This window comes from Scatophagus argus, chromosome 8, assembly GCF_020382885.2.
Source record: "Scatophagus argus isolate fScaArg1 chromosome 8, fScaArg1.pri, whole genome shotgun sequence".
Taxonomy (NCBI): domain Eukaryota; kingdom Metazoa; phylum Chordata; class Actinopteri; family Scatophagidae; genus Scatophagus; species Scatophagus argus.
This window is the reverse complement of record NC_058500.1, coordinates 9,045,061-9,065,463: the sequence shown is the minus strand read 5'-3', so window position 1 is coordinate 9,065,463 and position 20,403 is coordinate 9,045,061. Positions and strand designations below refer to the sequence as shown.

General features: G+C 40.4%; 1 protein-coding gene across 9 annotated transcripts in view; it reads left to right on the top strand.

Moving 5' to 3' along the window:
• LOC124062837 (membrane-associated guanylate kinase, WW and PDZ domain-containing protein 1-like) overlaps positions 1-20,403 on the top strand; it is an 84,160-nt gene that overhangs the window by 24,786 nt on the left and 38,971 nt on the right. For 8 of the 9 annotated variants that reach the window (XM_046395844.1, XM_046395846.1, XM_046395843.1 and 5 more), the window contains exon 2: positions 1,693-1,809. In XM_046395844.1, coding sequence (XP_046251800.1) covers positions 1,693-1,809 — 117 coding nt within the window. Of the gene's footprint in view, positions 1-1,692; positions 1,810-8,713; positions 9,009-20,403 lie in introns of those variants that run through there. The other variant, XM_046395850.1, reaches the window with a different exon arrangement.

Below are 20,403 nucleotides of genomic sequence, written 5' to 3'. Positions count from 1 at the left end.
TTGAAAAATGTTTAACTTTACCTCACTTCCATATTCATTGCCATACTGAATAATATCACATCACAGAAGGTAAAGGCGCTCTAAATGCTGTTTCACAGTGACTTTAAGCCATGTTATAATCCCTTCAGTTCCAAAGTAAACCCTGCCATCCCATAGCTCAGAGCCAGGAGAAACTCTTCCACTGTGATCAGAGGCCGACAGGAGGCCATGGCACCTCCCCCAAGAACTGTTTGCCAGCACTCCCAGACACGGATGATATATTTGGAGATCATTAAATGGTCCTAAATGAGACCCTGGCGTGAGAGCGAGCTCTGACCATCTGGCCCCATTGTGAGTGCCGGGACTCTGTTCAAACTCAGCCAGCATCATCAGCACCTCTGATTGGATGGATGAGAGTAAGCCTAGGAATTACAGCCAATCAGAGATTCTTTTAATCAATTACCCAAACCCACTTCAGTCTCTGCATTCCTCTATGAATTCACCTTATTGTTACACACTTTGTGGTTTCTCTGCTCAACTACCTGTTGCTCTAACTGTCAACATGGTTTGTGTCTTTGCTACTTGCTCCATTATCATTCAGTGAATTAGATAAAAGTTGGAATAAATGAAATCCAGTGTGTTGAATATCACTTTTTCTCCCTCGCTCTGTTTCGTGTTTTAGTCAAATGTAGTGTAATGAAGAGCTGTATAGCTCTAAGGACGGTGATGTCTTTTGGTCCATCTGTCAGTCAGTTCACCAGTTAAGTCCAGAGTGAAGTATCCCAAAAACAGGTGGACTATTATAAAATTTGGTACAGACACTTCTCTGGAAGATGAATCCAAATTACTTTGACAATTTCCTGACTTCACCTGAAGTGCTTTGGATTATGATCAAATGGATTATGAAAACTGGTACAACAGTTCATGATGCCCACATGATGCACTGATTTTTTCTCAAGTGCCACCATGAGGGTCACATTTGTTATTTTGAGTGACATATTTCAATTGAAGGATTGCTTCCTCCCCCCAAAGATAAATTCTAATAACTTGATGAAACTCTTCACTTTTCTATCATCAGGTCAGAATTTCACTTTGTCCAATACTAAATACCTGCAAAACTACTTATCATCATCTTCAGGTGTACACTGTGCTTATTGCTGATTAGCAAATGTCAGCATTTAGCTCAAAGTACAGCTGTGCTTTGAGCTAAATGTATTTAAATGTATGTATTTAATAAATGTATTTATTTATTTATACCCACAAACAGAATCAGGAACTTGTTTGTCCCCCTCACCATTCGACTCTACAACACATCTCTAGGTGTTCAGGGGTCACGATCCCAATCTGTGCCTGAGTCACATCTGGTGTAAATTCCATTATGCACCTTATCTTATATGTTTTGCACAATCAACTGCACTTTATAACTCATGTTTTGGGCAGTAATCTGTTTACATCTGTTTACACTGTAGTTTTTAGTCGGTCGACCTGCTTTCTTTGCACTTAACTATACTTTATGTAGCATATGTATGTCAGTATAGTTTTTATTATCTAAATCTCTTGTACTAACAGTTAGGCCTTGTTTGTTTAGGAGTATTTCAACACTGGAAATGTCATGGCCTACCACAACTTTACAAATGACAGCATGTGAACAGCAAAGGATTTTGTGATATTGAGGTTTGTTTACTTGAGTTTTTGTCTATCTGCTGTTTCCAGGTCACAAGCTCAGCAAGGACCTGAAGCACTACCTCAGCTTGAGGTTTCAGAAGTCCTCCCCTGACCACGAGCTGCAGAAGACCATCCGAGCTAATTTGTATCGCCATGCTGTGCCTTGTGAGTTTCAATAGTAATCATAATAATGTGATGATGGATACTTAATCTAGGACATCTGGCTTAAAAATTGTGTATTTAACCAGGATTTAGCATCATTTCTTCAGATTATCCACTTTCTTTTGGCTTCTTTCTCACTTGTTTCTCATTCTTCCCTCTCACTTACCCAGAAAATTGGTAAAAATTTATTTATTTATCATTTAACATTCTATTTCTAATTGCTGAAAGCGGCAAAAACCTTATGTTCTCCACATAACGTAACTGTAGTTTTTGTTATGTATTAATGTCCAATAAAGCCACTCGTGCCTTGACTGTGCCAGAGCACCATTTTTGCAGCTGTCTCTCATGGCTGTAAAATATACAAAAAGTGTGGCAGCACTGTGCCAGACTCCACAGCTGGGTCAGTTACGTCACAAACAGTCGGATGTGTGGTTGGGTGACACAGCCCAGCTCCATTCAGTTCATTTTCCTTCTGCGCTCCTGTCATGGTCTGAACATGTTTTGCTTGAGTTGTGGTGACCACAAAGCTTGAGGATTAAAATGTTTAAATAAAACAAAACAGTGCATCTATTTGGGAAGTGGTTAGGGAGAGACAGTGTGTTTGTGCGAGTTTCCCTGTGAGAAACTGTTTTATCACACATACGCATAGACATGATTTAATCAGCTAAGAAAGGGATCATCATTCCCATCAAACACCACTTCCTCTGGTTTCTATGGACTGAGGTTTGGATGTGTGTTTTTATTTGCATCGCAGTGCTTCCTAAAATGCGGCTTCTGGACTAGATTAATGTATTTTTCACCCTTTTCATCTGTCTTGTTCTTTCTTGTGCTTTTTCACTCACTGCTCTCTGGCTGTCTGTCTTTCTCTTGCGCTCAGCCATGTGACCGGTAAATCCGCCTCTCTGAGCTTCCCCCTGGTGCCCTGCCTGGGATTATGATGTTCTGATATATTGAAAATAGATTCCTGCCTGATTATGTGATGAACATGTTGGACTCTCGCGGAGTTCACAGGACGATGGAAAGACCTCTGCTCACAGAGGACAGACATTATACATTAACACTGCATTAAAAGTACTGGGAAAATACTGGATACATTATCCTAATGTGTTTCAATAAGAAACATGACCATCTTTTAAAATATAACACAACTATACAACAGTATATTAAGCTGTCAAAATTAGCTCCACCTGTAGTTACAACATTAAAGTGCTGTTTAGATTTTAGGGCATTATAATGACCCAATTATGTAATAATATAACACTGATAAGGACCATTCTGTAATAAGCAATACTTCAGCACATTTTGTTGCTAATACTTTTGAACTTTAGCAAAACTTTGAATGCAGGACTGCAAAGCAGGAAAGGCAAAATGCTCAACGGGCAATGGGAAGGGAGTCAATCACCTACTTTTAGACAGTTTACCCACATTTAAGGAAACTTACATAACTGCTAATTTTGTTGGCTCTATGTGGGCACCTCACAAAACCAATACTGATGCTTGGTACCAATGATGCTCTGGGTGGGTTTAATCACATGCTGCAGATCCCTCCTGTCCTGTGCGCATTCCATGCCAATATGTAATGTTTCCAATCAGGATGCTTCTTGTGGCTCCACTGTGAAAGTTAGCAAGAACTTGGCATTTCCTTAAGAACTGATGTGAACAGAAGAATAACATATATATATAGTAAGATTTTGAATACATAGTAATACATTTGAATACATGCAGCTTGTAAGCGGAATTAATTCTTCCACAGTTTTTGTCTTTTCATGGGTTTTGTTTACGATCAGAAAAATATGTAGAATTTAGGTTTATCCTGTGTGAGGTGTAATATTCAGTTTTAAGTAAAGGGGCAAATTTTTTATGTGTTTTGACAGTGTATTTTGTCCCGTAATGCCTGAAAAAGGTTTAAAAAAAAAAGAAAAGAAAAAGGCCACGACTCAAGTCTAACACTTAAATGTTTACAGTGTTTACGCCTCCTTTCTTAGTCTTTCTATCTTCCTCTTCCTCCCTCTCTCCCTTTCCTGGTGACCTACTATCACTGCCACCTCCTGTTTATTGTCTCTGTCTCTCCCTCACACACACACATGCAAACATTTCCTTGGCATGACAAGGCAGAATAACAAAAGCAGTCAAATAAAAGCCACACTTCTCAGCCCTCTGTTTCCTTTGTCCCTGTGTCTCTCACGTCTCCTCCCCCTCTCCTGAGCACATGTGTTGCTGCCTCTCCCCCGTGCTTGACTCGAACAGGTGCCTTTCCCCTCCACCACTGGCCGAGGTGTTTTTTTTTTTTCTCTCTCTCTTTTTAGCATATGTGTTTATAGGAAGAACACGAGCCCCCTCCTTCTGTACACCCATCCTCCTCCCCTCTCCTTCACAGCCCTGTTGCTACAGATGGCCATTGTTATCATGTGCAGCAAATGTCACAATTGATAGAGAAGTCACTCTCTCGTGGGATTCATTTCCCTCTCACGTCTACAGCTGCTGCTTGGGGATGAGGGTTATCTCGGCGTTATCCCAGCATTTGAGCCACAGAGCAAACCAATCCTCCCTCCCCCACCTGATCTCTCCCTCCCTCCCTCTCTCGCTCTCTGCTCTCTTCTCTGTCTTCCTCCTCTCTTCACTTCAAATCCTCCAGTGAGTGTCAGCGTCCCTGTGGCTCGGCGGTGGCTGCTGCCTTCCTCTGTCTCTCTCTGTCACACTCTAGCTGCTCCTACTGTCTCCCTGCCTCTGCTGCTCTCACCCTCCATCGCCTCCTCTCTCTCTCTCTCTCTCTCTCTCTCTCTCTCTCGCTTATTCTTTCTCCCTCCCCTCCTCGCTGTCCTTCACTCCCTCGCTTCCTTGTTTTCCACTCCACTGCCGATCTCTGGGAAATCATTGTCGGAGACAAATTTCTCTGTTTGCCGCTCACACAAAGAAAGGGATTACAGCTTGATTTGCTGGCTCTGGGCTCGCTCTGCATCCAGGCAAGTGGCAGCTCCTTATTCTCTCATCGTTCTCTCCTTCTTTTTCCACTCTCACCGCCATCCACCATCCAATGCCTGTGATGTATGCATGGCAGAGTGTGTGTGTTTGTGTGTGTGTGTGTGTGTGTGTGTGTGTGTGTGTAAGGTTGATGCTGTGTATATAGGCTAAGGGAATCAGGGAAGGTGGGGGTAGGGGTGGGAATTATGTGAGGGAAAGGGGGGGGCAGGCACACTCGGAGCAGGCACGTCCAACCCAGAGGGACAGATGGCCAGTAGCCCTGGTGCTTTTTCCTCTTTGGTTTTTCTAATTCACCCTGCAGGCTTTTTGTAAGGCCCAGTAGTACACAGACCCTCTTTTCAAGAAGCAAGAGATGGCTGCTCTCCTTAGCTAGAAGAGGGAGGGAGAGGGGCTATCTGTGTGAAGAACAGACAGGGAATAGGAAAGGAAAGGAGATGGAGGAGGAGGAGTAGGAGGGGGGGTTTTCTGTAGAGGCAGAGCAGGTTTTTAAGAGGTTTGGATCGGAGAGGTGAAGGGAAAAGATGAGGAGCTGAGAGGGAGCGGAGAAGGGGGTCATCAGCCTCGAATGCATGGAGGTCAGGTCCAGATGCTGCTCAAACAAAAGGGCTTCTCTGGGGGAACGGCAGGGGGAAGCGTGGCACTCGCCATTGTGTGTGTCGCTGCATTGCAGGGTGCTGCCGGGGAGCCTCATGCTAATGATGGCCATTCATTCTTGTAACGGATGAGTGGGCCCCAGCTTCTGTTTGCCCGCTTTTCACATACGCATGGTTCATATTTTGTTCATGTGATCAAATATCTGCGTATTAACACAAGGCTCTCCCTGGAAATGGCAGGGTATGGAAAAAGGATGGCTTCCAAGCTCATTGAAGAAGCCGGACAAATATGTGTTTTTGCATAGTAATGATATATGAAGACAGGTGCAGACTGTGTGTGCATGTGTGTGTGTGTGTGTGTGTGTTAACATAGACTGTGTATGTGTGTGAAAGGTTTATGTTTAATGCATGCGTCGATGTATTCATTGCCATATTTAGCATATTTTACAGTCATAAGTAGGAATCATTTGTCATCATTCAAATAAATCACATATAGGCCAAAAGGACTGCAGATCTTCCTTCTTGTTTTACCGTTAGGGTGACTGACAAGTGGGTGGAAGGTGGCACTAAAGGATGTGGTCTCTGATGTTGTTTTTGTTATTGACAATCTGTTCTAGACCCATTTCAAAGGCATCTTTACATTATCCAGAAGGAACCATTTCAGTGACACAACCTCTGTTACCAGAGTTTAGAACACTGTAAGCTCATGTAAGACAACCGTCCTTTGGTCTTGTGAGGTAAAGATATGATGATTGCTGACAGGATCAGACCAGAGTAACTCAGATCAATTTAAAGCAATCACTCCCTGATTAATGAACCACAATCTTGCCTCACAACTGCAGAAATGCTTCATGTAGTCTGTTCAGCTGACTGTCTACATGGAACTAAACCAGAACTTGGATGGATTGATGATTAAAGCAGGTGTGAATTCTCTTAACAGATCAACGATTGTTATTGCAGACAGATAGCTAGTGTATGTCTTTGTGTTGTTGTCAGTGTGTATGATGATGATAACCCCGTCTCTGAGGTCAAGGAAGTGAAATGTCCAACTTCACTGACAGCACAAAGATTCTCTGTTCTGATCATGTTATCTTTTACAAGGCTCATCTGTGTGTGAGTGTCTTGTGATGGTTTGGATGTGGATCTACTGGCGGCCAGCTAGCCCACATACTGTAGCTAGTTTTAGTGAGCCTCCAAGCAGTGAGTGTGATGATGATGATGATGTCCTATTGATCTAAAATCTGATAACTTTCTTCACTGAACTTTGTGTTCATGTGGGTGCTTACAGTACCCATTGTATTTCGATCATATTTACTCCTGTAGATTAGCACACTTTTATTATCCCAGAGCAACACTTTTTGAGTGGCACACAAAAAATTGCTCTGTCAGTGTAGTTTGCACATGTAAATATTTAGAGGTTCAACAAACCTACAAATTTACTTCAGGACCACATATTTTATTTTATATGTCACGCACTCACTCAGGGGTAATTGAATATTTTTTTACTCTTGCTTCAATGTGTGGTTGTCAGAAATAACTGGGCCAGACTATTTTGCTGTAAATGACATTTGTTATATTCATTTTTTATTTGTTCCCCCTCCATAATGCTATTTGTCAATGAAGCAAATATCTACAGGAATATCTGACAATTTGTGAAATACAAATTTGTTTTATTTTTTTAGACTTAGATGAGCAGATCAATTGTAACCTCATGTCTGTCTACTAAATATAGAGCTGCATTCAGCAAGCAGTTAGCTTAACTTAAAGACCGAAAGCCATGACAGTCAGTAGCTAATTGACTATCTGTTTATTCCCCATAAAACTTACAGTAAATCATTGATTTTAGTAAGGGTTCAAGTTAGAATTTGATCTTGTAAAGTCTTATTTGTGTGGACACAAATAAATAAATAGCCTAACAGGTGCGATTTGCATGAGTGAGAGGCTACATGGTTCATTGTACTTACATAAATACCTTCCGATGTCGGCAGCAGTGGCCTTTATTTTGGTGGCACGGTAGCCAGTAGTCTCAGTAGTATAACTTATTAATTCTTTGTCTTGAAAACCAGTGAACAAAACCAAAGTGAGCAAGTGGTTCTTCTGAAAGGATTAATGTTCGCCAACTCTCAAAAGGATAGTTTGTGCAACATACTCCTGTGCTGCGTAATGGCAAGTGCGACCATGCTGCGTTCACAAGAGTGTGCGTGTCTGATTTTACTGCTTTCGCGGGAGCCCGTCCTCTCTCCATGGGAGCCCAGCTTCCACTGGCTCTTGCATAGCTCGAACCATAATTTTACTCTTTCATTTTTTATACAGATAATTGTTGAGGTTAAGGTGCTGTTGAGTAGACTTTTTTTTTAACCTTTAGACAGTGCAGGTTAGCTGTTTCTTTGTTGTTGTTCTAAACTAGATTAATATGTTAGCTGTAGCTTCATACATGAGTGCTTTTGTTCCTAACAAAAAAGCAAATAAGTGTACCAAGCAACAAATGCTATTCTTGCTTAGACTCACATTGCTATTGCTTAGCCTACCAATTCGCAACTGTTGCTAAATGGTCGGCATGAATTCTCATGTGCCGTGCTGACAAGAACATCAAATGATATATTGCTTATCAAAACTTCTGATCACCCATAAATATGTATCAGGATTAGATGTAGAAACTCCAACTGTCCCCCAGTGTATTTAAGTAAACATATGGAGTAGTTATATCAAGTTTCTAAATGTAGCTTTACTGCCATTGATTGGACCGTGTGAATCCAAACATAAAGCTGCAGTCCTCTTCCCTCAGGGCAGCCCCTGGCTTTTGTGGTCAGGTTGCCTGGGCAGCAGTCCATGTCTATGCAGGTACAGGCCTGCGGTGCCAGGTGCAGGCTTTCCTCGGCTCTCTTCTCTAGTCCAGTCAAGGCATATAGTAAACAAATCCAGCCTGAAACCAACTCTGCAATCCCTATATAAGACTAAAACGTCTGATAATCATATTTACACATTTGTATCTTACCAAGCTGGTAGCAATAGGAACATATTTTACTTTTACTATCCAGTACCCCCATCCCATTTCTCATCCTGATCCTCATCCTTTTCTTGCTGCCCTCTACACCCTGCCATGATCCAGCATTCACCCTTGGAGTGGTTTTCTCAGTCACTAGACCTGTCTGTAGCTGGTTGTTTATCAGGAAGAACCATGTGTTAGGTAATGTCAAGAGCCTATATTTATGGCTAAGATAGCAGGAGAAGTAGAAGGGAAAAAAGAAAGACAGAGGAATAGAGAGCGAGAAGGAGGGAGGAAGGCAGTGGGCGGGAGTATGCAGAGGGGCTTCAGCCATTGGCCTCAGACAGGAACTGGAGTGTGAATAGCTCACAATGGCTTAGCCTCTAAGCTGGGCTGGACCTCTAATTTGCTCTGCTTGTGGAGCTTTGAAGAAAAACGGCAGCTGCCTACTAGCTGCCTGCCTCAATGAGCTTGCATGCTTGGAGCCAGCACTTGTTCACAGACAACTGGATGATCCATGGACGGTTTGGTTGGGAGAGGGAGAGCAGAATTCAGCCTGTTTGGATTTATCTTTTTCGATATTTCTGCGGAATAACGTGCAGAGGGAAAAGCAGCAGAGACAGTAGTGTGGTGGCGTAAAGGTAATTCTGTGACATTTACTTCTTCTCCTGGGAATGATGCCCTGGCTTCTGGGATTAGACTGAGAGGGATGTGGGTGGGGAGAATAAACAGGTTCACACAGAGGCAGAAATACAGAGGCAGGTGGATTTTGTTTTGAGAGTGTGGGAATCAGTGCCTATGTAGATCTGTGGTGTGATATTGATGGGCTGTGATGTGTTGTGCCATGTGTCTGTGATGACGGCGGATGTGTACATGCGTGTGCATTTGTTTGTCAGTTACATCTTTTCCCTCATCTTTCCATCATCCCTTCATTTTTTAGCTCCTTGAGTCACCAGTGCTTATGCGCTGGCTCTCTGCTCTTGGCTTTACGCTGTAAATGAAAACTCATTCCCCTTTTGTGTCATCTTGGTTTTCTTTCACAAACAGTGGTTTCTAATTGGTGAAAACCCTGCCATCTTTTGTGTAATTCCACAAGATTTAAAGTTAATGACGCTTCAGGTTGTATGGGTTTGCCTACTATTCATTTTCACACACACACACACACACCCATTCTTCTGCCCCATATTGAAAGGAGAGAGATGGGGAGGGAGAAGGGGGAACAGCAGGAGAATAGCGACTGGGACTCAGCTGTGAGGAGTGTTGTGGCGCGAGCTGAAAGAATGGCCTGTTGTGTTGGGCAGGAGCAGTATTGTGTGTCTGGCCTCTCTCTCACTCTCTCTCCCTCTGTCCTTCTTTTCTTTAATGGGTAACTACATCATCCCTTTATTCAAACAATCAAAACAAAGAACCTGCTCTTCGCATTTAAAAAAAAAATTGACTGTTTGATAAAGAAAGTTACCCTTTCCATTAATTTGGGGCTGGATATTGTTTGAAATGTTCCCATACTAGTGATACTTTGGGAAATACAAACAGGATTTTCTACTGCCCCTTTTTTCATTCAATAAATGTAAAGCTGCAATAATTAGTCAATTAGGTAAAGACTAAAGACTAAATTATTCTGATAATCAGTTAATTGTTTCAGTCATTTAGAATCCAAGTATTTCTTATAGTCCCAGCTCCTAAAATGTGATGATCTACAGGCCTAGAAACCCAGTATTGTAGAAAAGTAGACTTCTGGTCAGATAAGTTTAAAGACATAACCCTGGATATTGCTTAGTCATAAACAGACAGTAATGCAAATATCATTATTTGCAGGCTTAAACAGCCAGTGTTCAAAAATGTTCAGTCTTAAACACAAGCAGACATAACTAAAGGTGTTTCCCTAAACAAAGTATTGTAATAAAGATAGCAATATCCTGAGTTAAATTAAGAACTGTCTGATCAAAGAACAAATAAATCAGAGTACAAACTTCCCGTTATAAGTATTGACGTATATGAATGTGAGCCTTTAGGTGACACTGCGGATATGCTTGACAGAAAATATCCTAGGGACTTGTTCTCTTCTGTTTAATAGTAAATTTTGAATGCTATCTGAATCTGTGTTTCATTGTGGGAGGCAGGAGGAGGCATTGTAGCTCTATGATGAAGCTTCCTCAACCCTTGTTAATTGAACTTACTACAGCACAGCATGCTCTTAGTAGCACCTCGGCCTCTGATAGGATCTGGAGTAGGGCTGCTATTTGCTTAATCATTAATCTGAGGGCCTCCGCTACATTGATTCTCTCTCTGTTCGCCTTCATAAATCATTATGGACCAGCAATCCCTTTAATGGGGGATGGAAGTGCTGATTGAACACAGCCACGGCACTCAGGACATAATACTCACCTTGGTCTTCAGGTCAGCTGATCAGGACTGAGGAAATGGGTCCAGTGTCCATCCATCTCAGCAACAGAAGCCTTTGAGCTTGAATATGGAGGGAAACATCTTTTAATTAAAACAAGATCAACCCATGATCAAACCAAATATTTTGTAATAATCTGCGTTAGTCCTATTAGCATCTCTAAAGAGATTTGTCCAGCTGACACCATAATGGATGCAAATGGACATCTATCCATAGTTTGTGGTCGAGATACTCCCATCATCTGACCAGTGTATTAAGGGACTACTTGTGTAGATGAGGCCTTAAAGTGCTGCCTCAATCAATGCTGCTCCAGTAATTGGCTTAGAGGCCCAAGAGACTTCCCTGCTAACTCCCTGTGTGACTGTTGGCCTCCTCTGCCCCTCCCCTGCTCTGTCTGCTCTGAGATATGCACGTAATTTCTTCTCACTCATCCTCTGTTTTCATAACACATTTCCCCATCAACACCGAGTCTGTGTGTTTATCCTGGAAACACGCCCCAATTTATGCTGTTGCTGTGGCTGCTTATGTTGTGGAGGAGACGGTTATAAGCATGAGTAGTGAGATTTTTTTTTTTTCGAGTATTTTTGAGTTTTCCCTTGCACAGTTTACAGCCCTACTGTCAAGCTAAGCTCACTCTCAGGTCAGTTGGAAGTTGCTCAGTCTTGCATGTGTGTGTGTGTGTGTGTGTGTGTGTGTGTGTGTGTGTGTGTGTCCACCAACAAGCTTACACTCACAACCAGCAGGGGTTAAAACAGCAGATGTTTGGCTGTGTCTCTGTGTGTGTCTACGTGTGTGTATGTCTGTGTTAGACAATGAGTGGAAGCTTCTCAGACCATCAACAGCAGGAAGGCGTTTGAGGGTATTAGATGTCACCACAGTGCTATCAGCTCCACTGCCTTTTGTTAATACATGGGAGGATATTCTTTTCCTTTTTTGGCTTTCTGGTTTTCTTTCAATGTCTTTATCGCATACATAATCTTAAGGAGTTTGTGTCTGTGATGATGTGGAGCAGTAAAGATCTGAGCAGTCAACAGGAGGTGATGTGGTTGTGTTTGGAGAGGTATTCAGGTTATCTTGACCCCAGATCAACAGTGAAACAAAATGAGCCAGGGCTCAGGACAAGACATCAAAAGAGAGACTACGGAGGATGTAAAGACAGATATAAGCCTCTGATATTGTCAAACTTGTTTGTTTAAAAGATAAAAATAGAAGTATAAAAGCAAAATTTGACAGGTTAAAACAAAAGGAAAGAATCCGTAGTAATAACAGTAAAGTAGACTAAAGTAATAACAGATCAGATGAGATAAAGCCAAAAAGCCAAGAGGTTTATTGCATGGTTCTCCTAACATACACTTCAAACAACACTTCATTGCACACAATAGCGATCTGCTGAACTTGAGGTGAAACAACAGCGTGAGTATGCCGACATTCAGTGAGTGATTTAGGGTTCATTTACTGGCAGGCGTTAGTGATAGATAAATAGATGAAGTCCCAGGTTAAAATTAATTTTTGGTTGGTGCAGATTAAGTAAATATAGGAATGTACTGTTACCACACCTGCTCAACAAACAACTTCAGTGATTTTTGCTTAATATAGCCTATTCTATGTTTTGACAGGTTTGTTTACAAATGGTTTCATTCTTTTTTCTATTTTTATTTTTATTTTTTTTACATTTTACTCAGCATCCTACTTCTTTGGAATTTGGGTTGAATTTGGGCACACCAGGAATTTGAGGTAACATCAACATAACTAACATGACAGTGCTAACATGCTGAGGTTAAGCGGGTCTAATATTTACCATCATCATTCATCGTCTTAATTTAGCATGTTACCATGCTGTTGAGGCAATTCACTCAATGCGAACTTCACTGCGGCACTCAAGTGTTAGAAGAAAAGTCAAAGGATCACCAAATTTTTTTTAATGTTATCTATGAAACATAACTGTGGGTATGAAATTCAGCATCAGTCCGTCCAGTAGATCAAATATTTCACCATATAAGTTAAAAGCTTGACCTTAAAAGCTTGTCACTATAGAGGAAAAGTCAAAGTATCATGAGGATTCATCTTTTGGTGAACATGAATGTCTGTACAAAATTTCATGGCAATCCATCCAATAGTTATATATTAGTCTGGAACAAAATAATGAGCCGACTGACCAGCATCGCTATCCACAGAGCCTCGCCCTCTAGCATGGCTTGAGACAACACTTTAAAGTGTCACTGACTCATGAAATATATTTTCAGATGCACTCAAAACCTTTAACATCAGCCTTTCCATTTGTAGCTCATAAATTCTGAATAGTACCAGGTCACATTTGTTAATCCTTTAGCCTTCGTACTTGTGCAGTACATAATGTTACATGAGGCTATCCCCGACAGGCTTGGGCCCCTTTTAGATGATACAAACATTCACTCAGCTACATGAATGAAATATTTAGCCAGCCTCCACAAATAACAGCTTCCATCATAGTGTAAAACTCACATAGCTTGCTTCAGACCACAAGGCAACTTTGCTTCTTGCAAAAATAGGTTCATGTTTGTCTGTTTTGTTTTTTTCCTTGACGTTGGGCATTTGTGCTGATGCTCAGCATGGTACCATTTTAGTGGATGGATATTAGCTCAGTATTTCCGATGATAAAATTCCTCATGATGTGGTAAAAAAAAGTAGAAAATTGTGAACTTTTGGCTGAAAAAACTGTGGAAGTTGAGCCCTGTGCATTGTAAAAGATTCAGTAGCCAGATGGCCTTAGAATCTGCTTTTCTCTGAAGCCAGATAAAATGTCCACTAGTACTTGCGCTTATTCAGTGTGCTTTCACAGAGCCATGAAGAAACATTCGGAAAAAGCAAACTACTCTGATCAGATTCTGTCTGAGACCATTTTAATGAGATTAAGGAACTTGAGGATGGTTCCTGTTTACTGTGCATGTTTTGGTGCAGGTTAAGGTGAGGCTTAACTTGATTGTGAAACGCCTTGTGTATCTATAGCCTAACCTAAAGTAGGTTTCTGTATCAATTCATGGTGGTCTCATCTTTCAGAAACTCCTTTTTTCAAGTAATCAAAAGAGAATGTGGATAAGTCCATCCAGCATCATCTATGTGTCGCAATTTGAGTGTTAGGACATGCTGCCATCATATAGTTGAAGAAAGCTAGCTTCTTCATTACAGCAATTGTTTCTCACAGATAAAGGTAATCACAGTTTTATCTGTAATTTCGGCTGCTTTCTGTGGGACCTCGTTGAGAGATGTTGCTGCTGTAATGCACTTCAAGTTGGTTTGCTCAATGTGTGTTAATCTTCTCATACAAACTCTTTGTTTACTCCAGGACATTCATGTGTGGTTGAATAATCTCATTTTGCCATGACAGAGTTGAAATTTACGGTACAGTACCTTCTGTAAGGTGATAACATTTCTCCAGGGTCTACAACTCCAAGGTCTGTAATTAATGACTTACGACAGCTTGGATGCTCCTGCAGTTTACGATGTGTGTTCAGTAGCAGTGAGTGAGTGGCCCAGTATTAGGAGGCAGGATGTGGGTCATAGCAGGCACTCAAACAGGCCACTTCAGAGACACATGTCCCCTGCTCCAGAGCTTTTTATGAACTGCCAGTGAGGACAGAAACTTGCTTCCACAACCTCCTATTTATAGTTCACACTCTGAATACACCATACACTGTATGTGTTTACGCACCTTTTTTCCCTTCTATCTGTGTCTTTATCTGTCTCTCTGATTGTATGTCTGTTTGGTTCAGCCAGCGTGGATGCACATACCTGCATATGTGTGTGTGTTTACTGTAAATTTAATGCCATACACAGACTTCAGCTAAATCTAGAGCAAAGCACATTGGGGGGTGAATAGTGAGCAGACATGTAACACTACTCTTGTACGTGAAGATTTGGCTTATGATAGAGCTCGTTTTAGCCCTCCACTTCCTGTACAGGTGAGCAGAATAACACGTGTTGTTGCTGTAATTAAGAGCTCTACTATTTGGAGTCATTCATAAAAGTGGGGTTCTTGGGTTACTGCATTGCTTTAGGCTGTATATTAATATTTAGTCTGTAAAGAAATTACGAAAATTTACCAGAACTGAAGTTAATGTCTTCAAATGGCCTCACCAGTAGTCCAACGAACAGAAATATTCAGTTAACGATATAAAACAGATTAAGACTGAGATAAGTCGTTTAACAGAATGAAAATGTTAAGCATGAATCATTTAAGTAAATTATTAGCAAAATAAAGGGCAAGCTTTGTTATAAAAAACTGTAAATTAAATACCTTTTGGTTTTAGCAATTTGAAATGTCATCTTGAGCTTTGGGAATCAAGAAGCAATTCAAATAATCATTACAAACAGCCCTAAAAAGCAGAAAAAAGCAGAAAAGGTCAACTAATCAGTTGATGGACTATTCATTACAACACTGGTCTGCTTTTCATTGTACAGATGAGTGCTACCAGTTCAGAGAATACATACAGACACACAGATAATGTTGATGGCGTGACAGAAGGAAGGACAGGCTTGCTTGAACTTCTTTATCCTTTTAGCAGTGCTTAGATCAATAGTTCTGTCTCACACACATGCACATACCCAGCTTTATCCTTGTGTGAAAGAGAACGAGATGTTACTCTCTCAATAACACGATGCTCAGACAAGATGAAAGTGGAGAGGACGCGTGTGAGGAGAACAAGGATGGAGAGCGTGCTGCACAACAAGCCAGAGGTGCAGTGTTTGTGTATTTGTGTTTGGCTTCTTGGTGGTGTGGCAGTTGTTTGTCAGACAGCAAGAGGTGAGAATGAGGGAGAAAACACGAGCTGTTTGCTGTGCAAGGGATTTCACGTGCCCGTTAGGTGATTATTTTTTCCTTTAGTGTGTCATGTGTCTGTGCCACCCTCGTCCTCCTCCACTCTCCATCTTTCTCCTTTCTGCTGTTCCACCATTTGGCAGATGCACCCTGTCACAACAGCCCCGTACTCCCACCCCCCTCCCCTCTTCTCCCTGTGGGGATGGACTGGAGCTGCTGATTGACGTCGTTGTTAAGAGAGAGATTGATACTGATTGGATGTTGTGTGTTTGGCAGGAAAACATCTGCGCTGTGGTAGATGCTTCATCATACCTGCAAACTAACACTGTATCAGCCCACTAAAATACTGAGTATTTCAAAAGCGGGAGGACAGAAATAGAATTAAACATCCTCGTAGTGAGAAATGAAAATTGAGAAAGAAGAGGAGGAATTAATGGTGAGGTACAGAACATGCACATCAGGAAAAAGAAGAAGATACAAAAGAGGAATCAAGAGAGGTGGTGAGAAGGGTACAAGAGCTATGCTGAGCGGACAGTGAGAATTATATTCATTCATTACACAATAAAAAGGGAAGGGTAACAAAGGGGAGCTGTGGGCATACTGCTGGTGATTTTTTTTTTCTTCTTTTCTTTTCAAAGCCATTTTATGGATCCAATCCAGTTGACTGGATCGCAACATTGCCTGCAACAGCCTAACACAGCCAGAGAGATTAAAAGGATTGTAACGTTGGTATAAACAGTATAGCAGACACATTTCTGTCATCTCACAATGTATCATATACCAGTGTATATAGTACTGTGCTTTGAGAGACAATAGCTGACTTTACCATTCTGTTAGAAAGGAATGAGTGAATCAGGTTATAATTTGGTTACACGAAGATGATTTGTGAGCTACTAGCAAATCAAGCAGTGATGCAGGTTGTAGCAACAAACAAACAAACAAACAAACTGCATTTAATGTTGTGAAGCAGTGTATGCTTCACAACATTAAACGCAGTTTGTTTGTGTAAAATCTGCCTACGGTTAAATTGCAGTAGTGCTGTATTCTCTTTGTAGTAGCTTAGCATTTAGCAGCAAGCACTGGTGTTCCAGGGTACAACCTCACAGAGCCACTGGCACATGGCAGTTGACTGTCAGTTTTGTTAATATTTTTGAAGCTGCTTCTTGTTAGAACATGTTTTTGGAATGGCACAGAGTGTGTGTGAACTATTTCTGCAAACTAAAATCACCTTGTAGGCTTCGTAAACATTGTAAACATTTTCTTTGGTTGATGACAGTGGTACTTTATGTTACTTTATGTTTGTGTTATGTTGTCTGTTAGAATATAACTGAATTTCCTGTTTGGTTTGTCTATCAACCTTCACTGTTTTTTATATTCTCCCCTCAAATCTTGGAGTGACAGTCTGGTAATACAGGTGTTATACTGGAATGTTATGATGAAGAGGGAGATGAGCTGAAAGTCAAAACTTATATCAATATATCAATTTAACAATTGATATATGATCCAACCCTCACCTATGATCGGGAGCTTTGAGATTGCAGATGCAAATGGCCAAAAAAGAGTTTCTTCCTTAGGATGGCTGAGCTCAGCCATAAAGACAGATTGGACATCAGGGGGGAGCTCATAGCAGAGCCACTAATTATGTTGAAAGGAGCCACCTCAGGTTTTTTGGGGCATCTCATTAGGAAACCTGGGCGCCTCCCAGGTTTTCTAAGCACACCCAACTAGGAGGAGAGCCTGGGGTAGACTCACAACATGCTGGAGGGATTACATGTCTCATCAGACCTGGGAATGCCTTGAGATCCCCAGGAGGATCTTGGAAATGTTGCTGAGGAGAGGTACATATGGAATATCCTGCTTAGCCTGTCGCTACTGCGACCCAACCCTGAACAGTGATGGATGGATGGATGGTGATAATTGATCAGCAACTTGTAGCTGGCATCTACATGCTTCATCAGCAGAACTGCAATCAGATAAAAAAAAAAAAAAAAAAAAAAAAAAACACACAAATTTGAGTAGCCTCTAATGTAAACACTGACTATTTTTATATCGTTACAAAGAATTTTGTATTTTATAGATGTTTGGAAAAAAAACAAAAATGCAATGTGATATGATTAGTGATGAAAAATAAAACAGTTAAAGAATAATTTGACATTTTGGGAATTATTCAGTCTCTCATTAAGAGTCACAGTAGATGAGATCAGTAGAAGATCAGTACTACTGTCAGAACTATTATCATGTTCAAGCTGCAGCCTGAAGATGGTAAACTAAGTTTAGCACAAGGAAACAAGGGGAAACAGCTAGCTCAACTCTGTCAAAGGTAAGCACCTCTAAAGATCACTAATTAACACATTAGCATACAGTTCTTGTTTGTTTAATTAATCTGTACAAAAACAAAATGTAATGACAAGTATGTGGTTTTATTGTGTGGGTGCAAGGACAAAAAATAGTCCCACACATAACCCCACATAAAACCACAGCTCATTTTTACACTTTGGTTTTCTAACAGATTAAACAAACAAGATATGACATATTAATCAATGGACATTAGAGGTGCTAGAGGGCACATTTTGTGACTTACCCTTGAGCAGAAACCTCCTGGTTGTTTCCTCTGGCTTGTATTGTTAAGTTAATAGGCTACTAGCTTTATAATCGTATTAACATATATGAGAGTTTTGATTGATCATCTTATATAATCAAATGAGCTCCAAAATGTTGAATTACTCTGTTAAGTTTTCAGTGTTCATTCTTGTTAAGCAATACATAAGAATACCGCTATATTCTATTAACACTGTTTTCAGTAACTATTGTCCTAATGATTTCAGGTAGTTGTAAAACTAATGTCAACAAATATCATTGTAAATGACATGCTACATAGAGGTGTTGAGCACAGTGAATATTCTTTGAGTCTGTAAAACTCCTTTCCTCAGCTTTTAGCGAATGCAGTTCTGGTGTTAACGTTTGGTGGATTTTAGACAAATACTTTAACCAGCAGTGAACACATTCTCAGAGTCTCTGTGGCATCTTCAGCCTGGGATTAGGGTTTCACTGTGGAAGGAGCTCCTTTGTAGACTGTTGGATGCACGTGAAGCCTCTCTAAAAGCTGTCATAAAACATTTTGAACCTGTCGCTGTTTAAGACTACCGATATGTGTAATGTTTATTGTGTCATTAATGCATGACACACACTGCATTGGTAGCTGTTTACATGTACCGCTTTTCTGTCTCTTACCACAAAATTAAATTCCGTCAGTTAAAATGCCATCAATAAAACCAATGGCCAAAACCAATTTTTCTCCTCTCCTTCAGTGAATACTCATACTCACCGACATATCAAGTTTAAAATGCAGTGTGCAAAGAGTCACTTTTCAAGAGCATATTTGATGCCTGCAGAAATCGACCCTGACCTGTCACATTTGATTTTCTAAAATCAAAACAGACTAGACAGCAGGACACAGAGATCTTCATTGCACACATGGTTCAAAGAACTGTTCTGATTTTTTTTTTCTTTTTTACACTAATGTGCAGTCAGCCAAAAGATCTTTCAGTTGTGATTAATTATTAGAATTATTTTTAGAAATGTATGAAGTTGGATTGATAAAACTTATAAAACTAATATTGGTATGAATCTATGGGCAAAACCATAAATTAGGAAATACAGAGTGGAAACAAATAAAGTAATCCAATGCAGTATTGCTGCAATAAATACTTTGTGAAGCTCAGTAACAACAGTTACAGAGAGATATTGCTTCACCTTTCTAGTTATTTTTCAGCAGTGGTTTGTATTGTATTTGTTGTATTGAATCACATTTATTTTACAAGTGTTGACTTTTTGAAAGCTTTATACTGGTTGTCCTACCAGTACAATGTAGTTCAAAAGAAAAATGAACAAGCATGCATTTTTATAGTGTCTGTCTGGATGAATAAGTACCCAACTTGTTCCTGAACAAAGATTACTCTCTGCTGGTATGGGTGGTATTTCAAAACTGAAGATGTTTCCAAATGTGCTTGTGTTTCATTTTTACATTCATGCATTCACTGGCTGGTTTCTCACACTGAAAGAATGGAGCCCATTGATGACTGTCAGTCAAAGTTAGTTCATCAGAGCAGAGTATGACCCAGTCATTGTTCAGTCTCTGGCCGGAGAATTTATCCACAAGTGATGAGTCTGACCTCATTGTCGCTCTCATACACTGATACCATTATGTCAGTCAGAATATTGAAGTATAGAAGGTGATATCATTTCATGTCTAAAAACCTCGGAAAGAATTTACTATCATGTAAAATGAAGTAAAGCAGTCAATTTTTGTAATTTGACTATTTGTTTAAAAAAATGAATCGATTTTCAAGATAATTTTGGATTCATTGTTCTTTATTTTTTGCTCTCTTGAAATATCATGATATAGACAATATGTAGATACTATATACACCTCTGATTATCATGTCAACATTATGTATCTGAAGGTTTCTGTATGGTCACACTGTTCCCATGAAGATCTTACTATCAGGGCATTGGACATTGGACCCACATATTTGTGCCCACTTGACATTTGATTTGTTGTTAATTCTGCTAATTTATCTATAATGCACTGCTGGCGCACAGTGGTCCCATTTTTATTGAAGTAGTTCTGCTTTAAACTGCTGATAGATGCATGTTGACCAAAGGTTGAACAGTTCAGTTTCTGTTTGTTTTTCTATCTTCAGAAGAACAAGATGCTGCTCTTGTTTGGCACTGGGTGGAAAACTCTCAGGGGTCGACAGAAAAATTCTGTGTTTCTGCCCACCAGTGTGTGGTTTCACAAGATTAGTGAAGATCCTCAGAAATTGCACACCGTTTACTT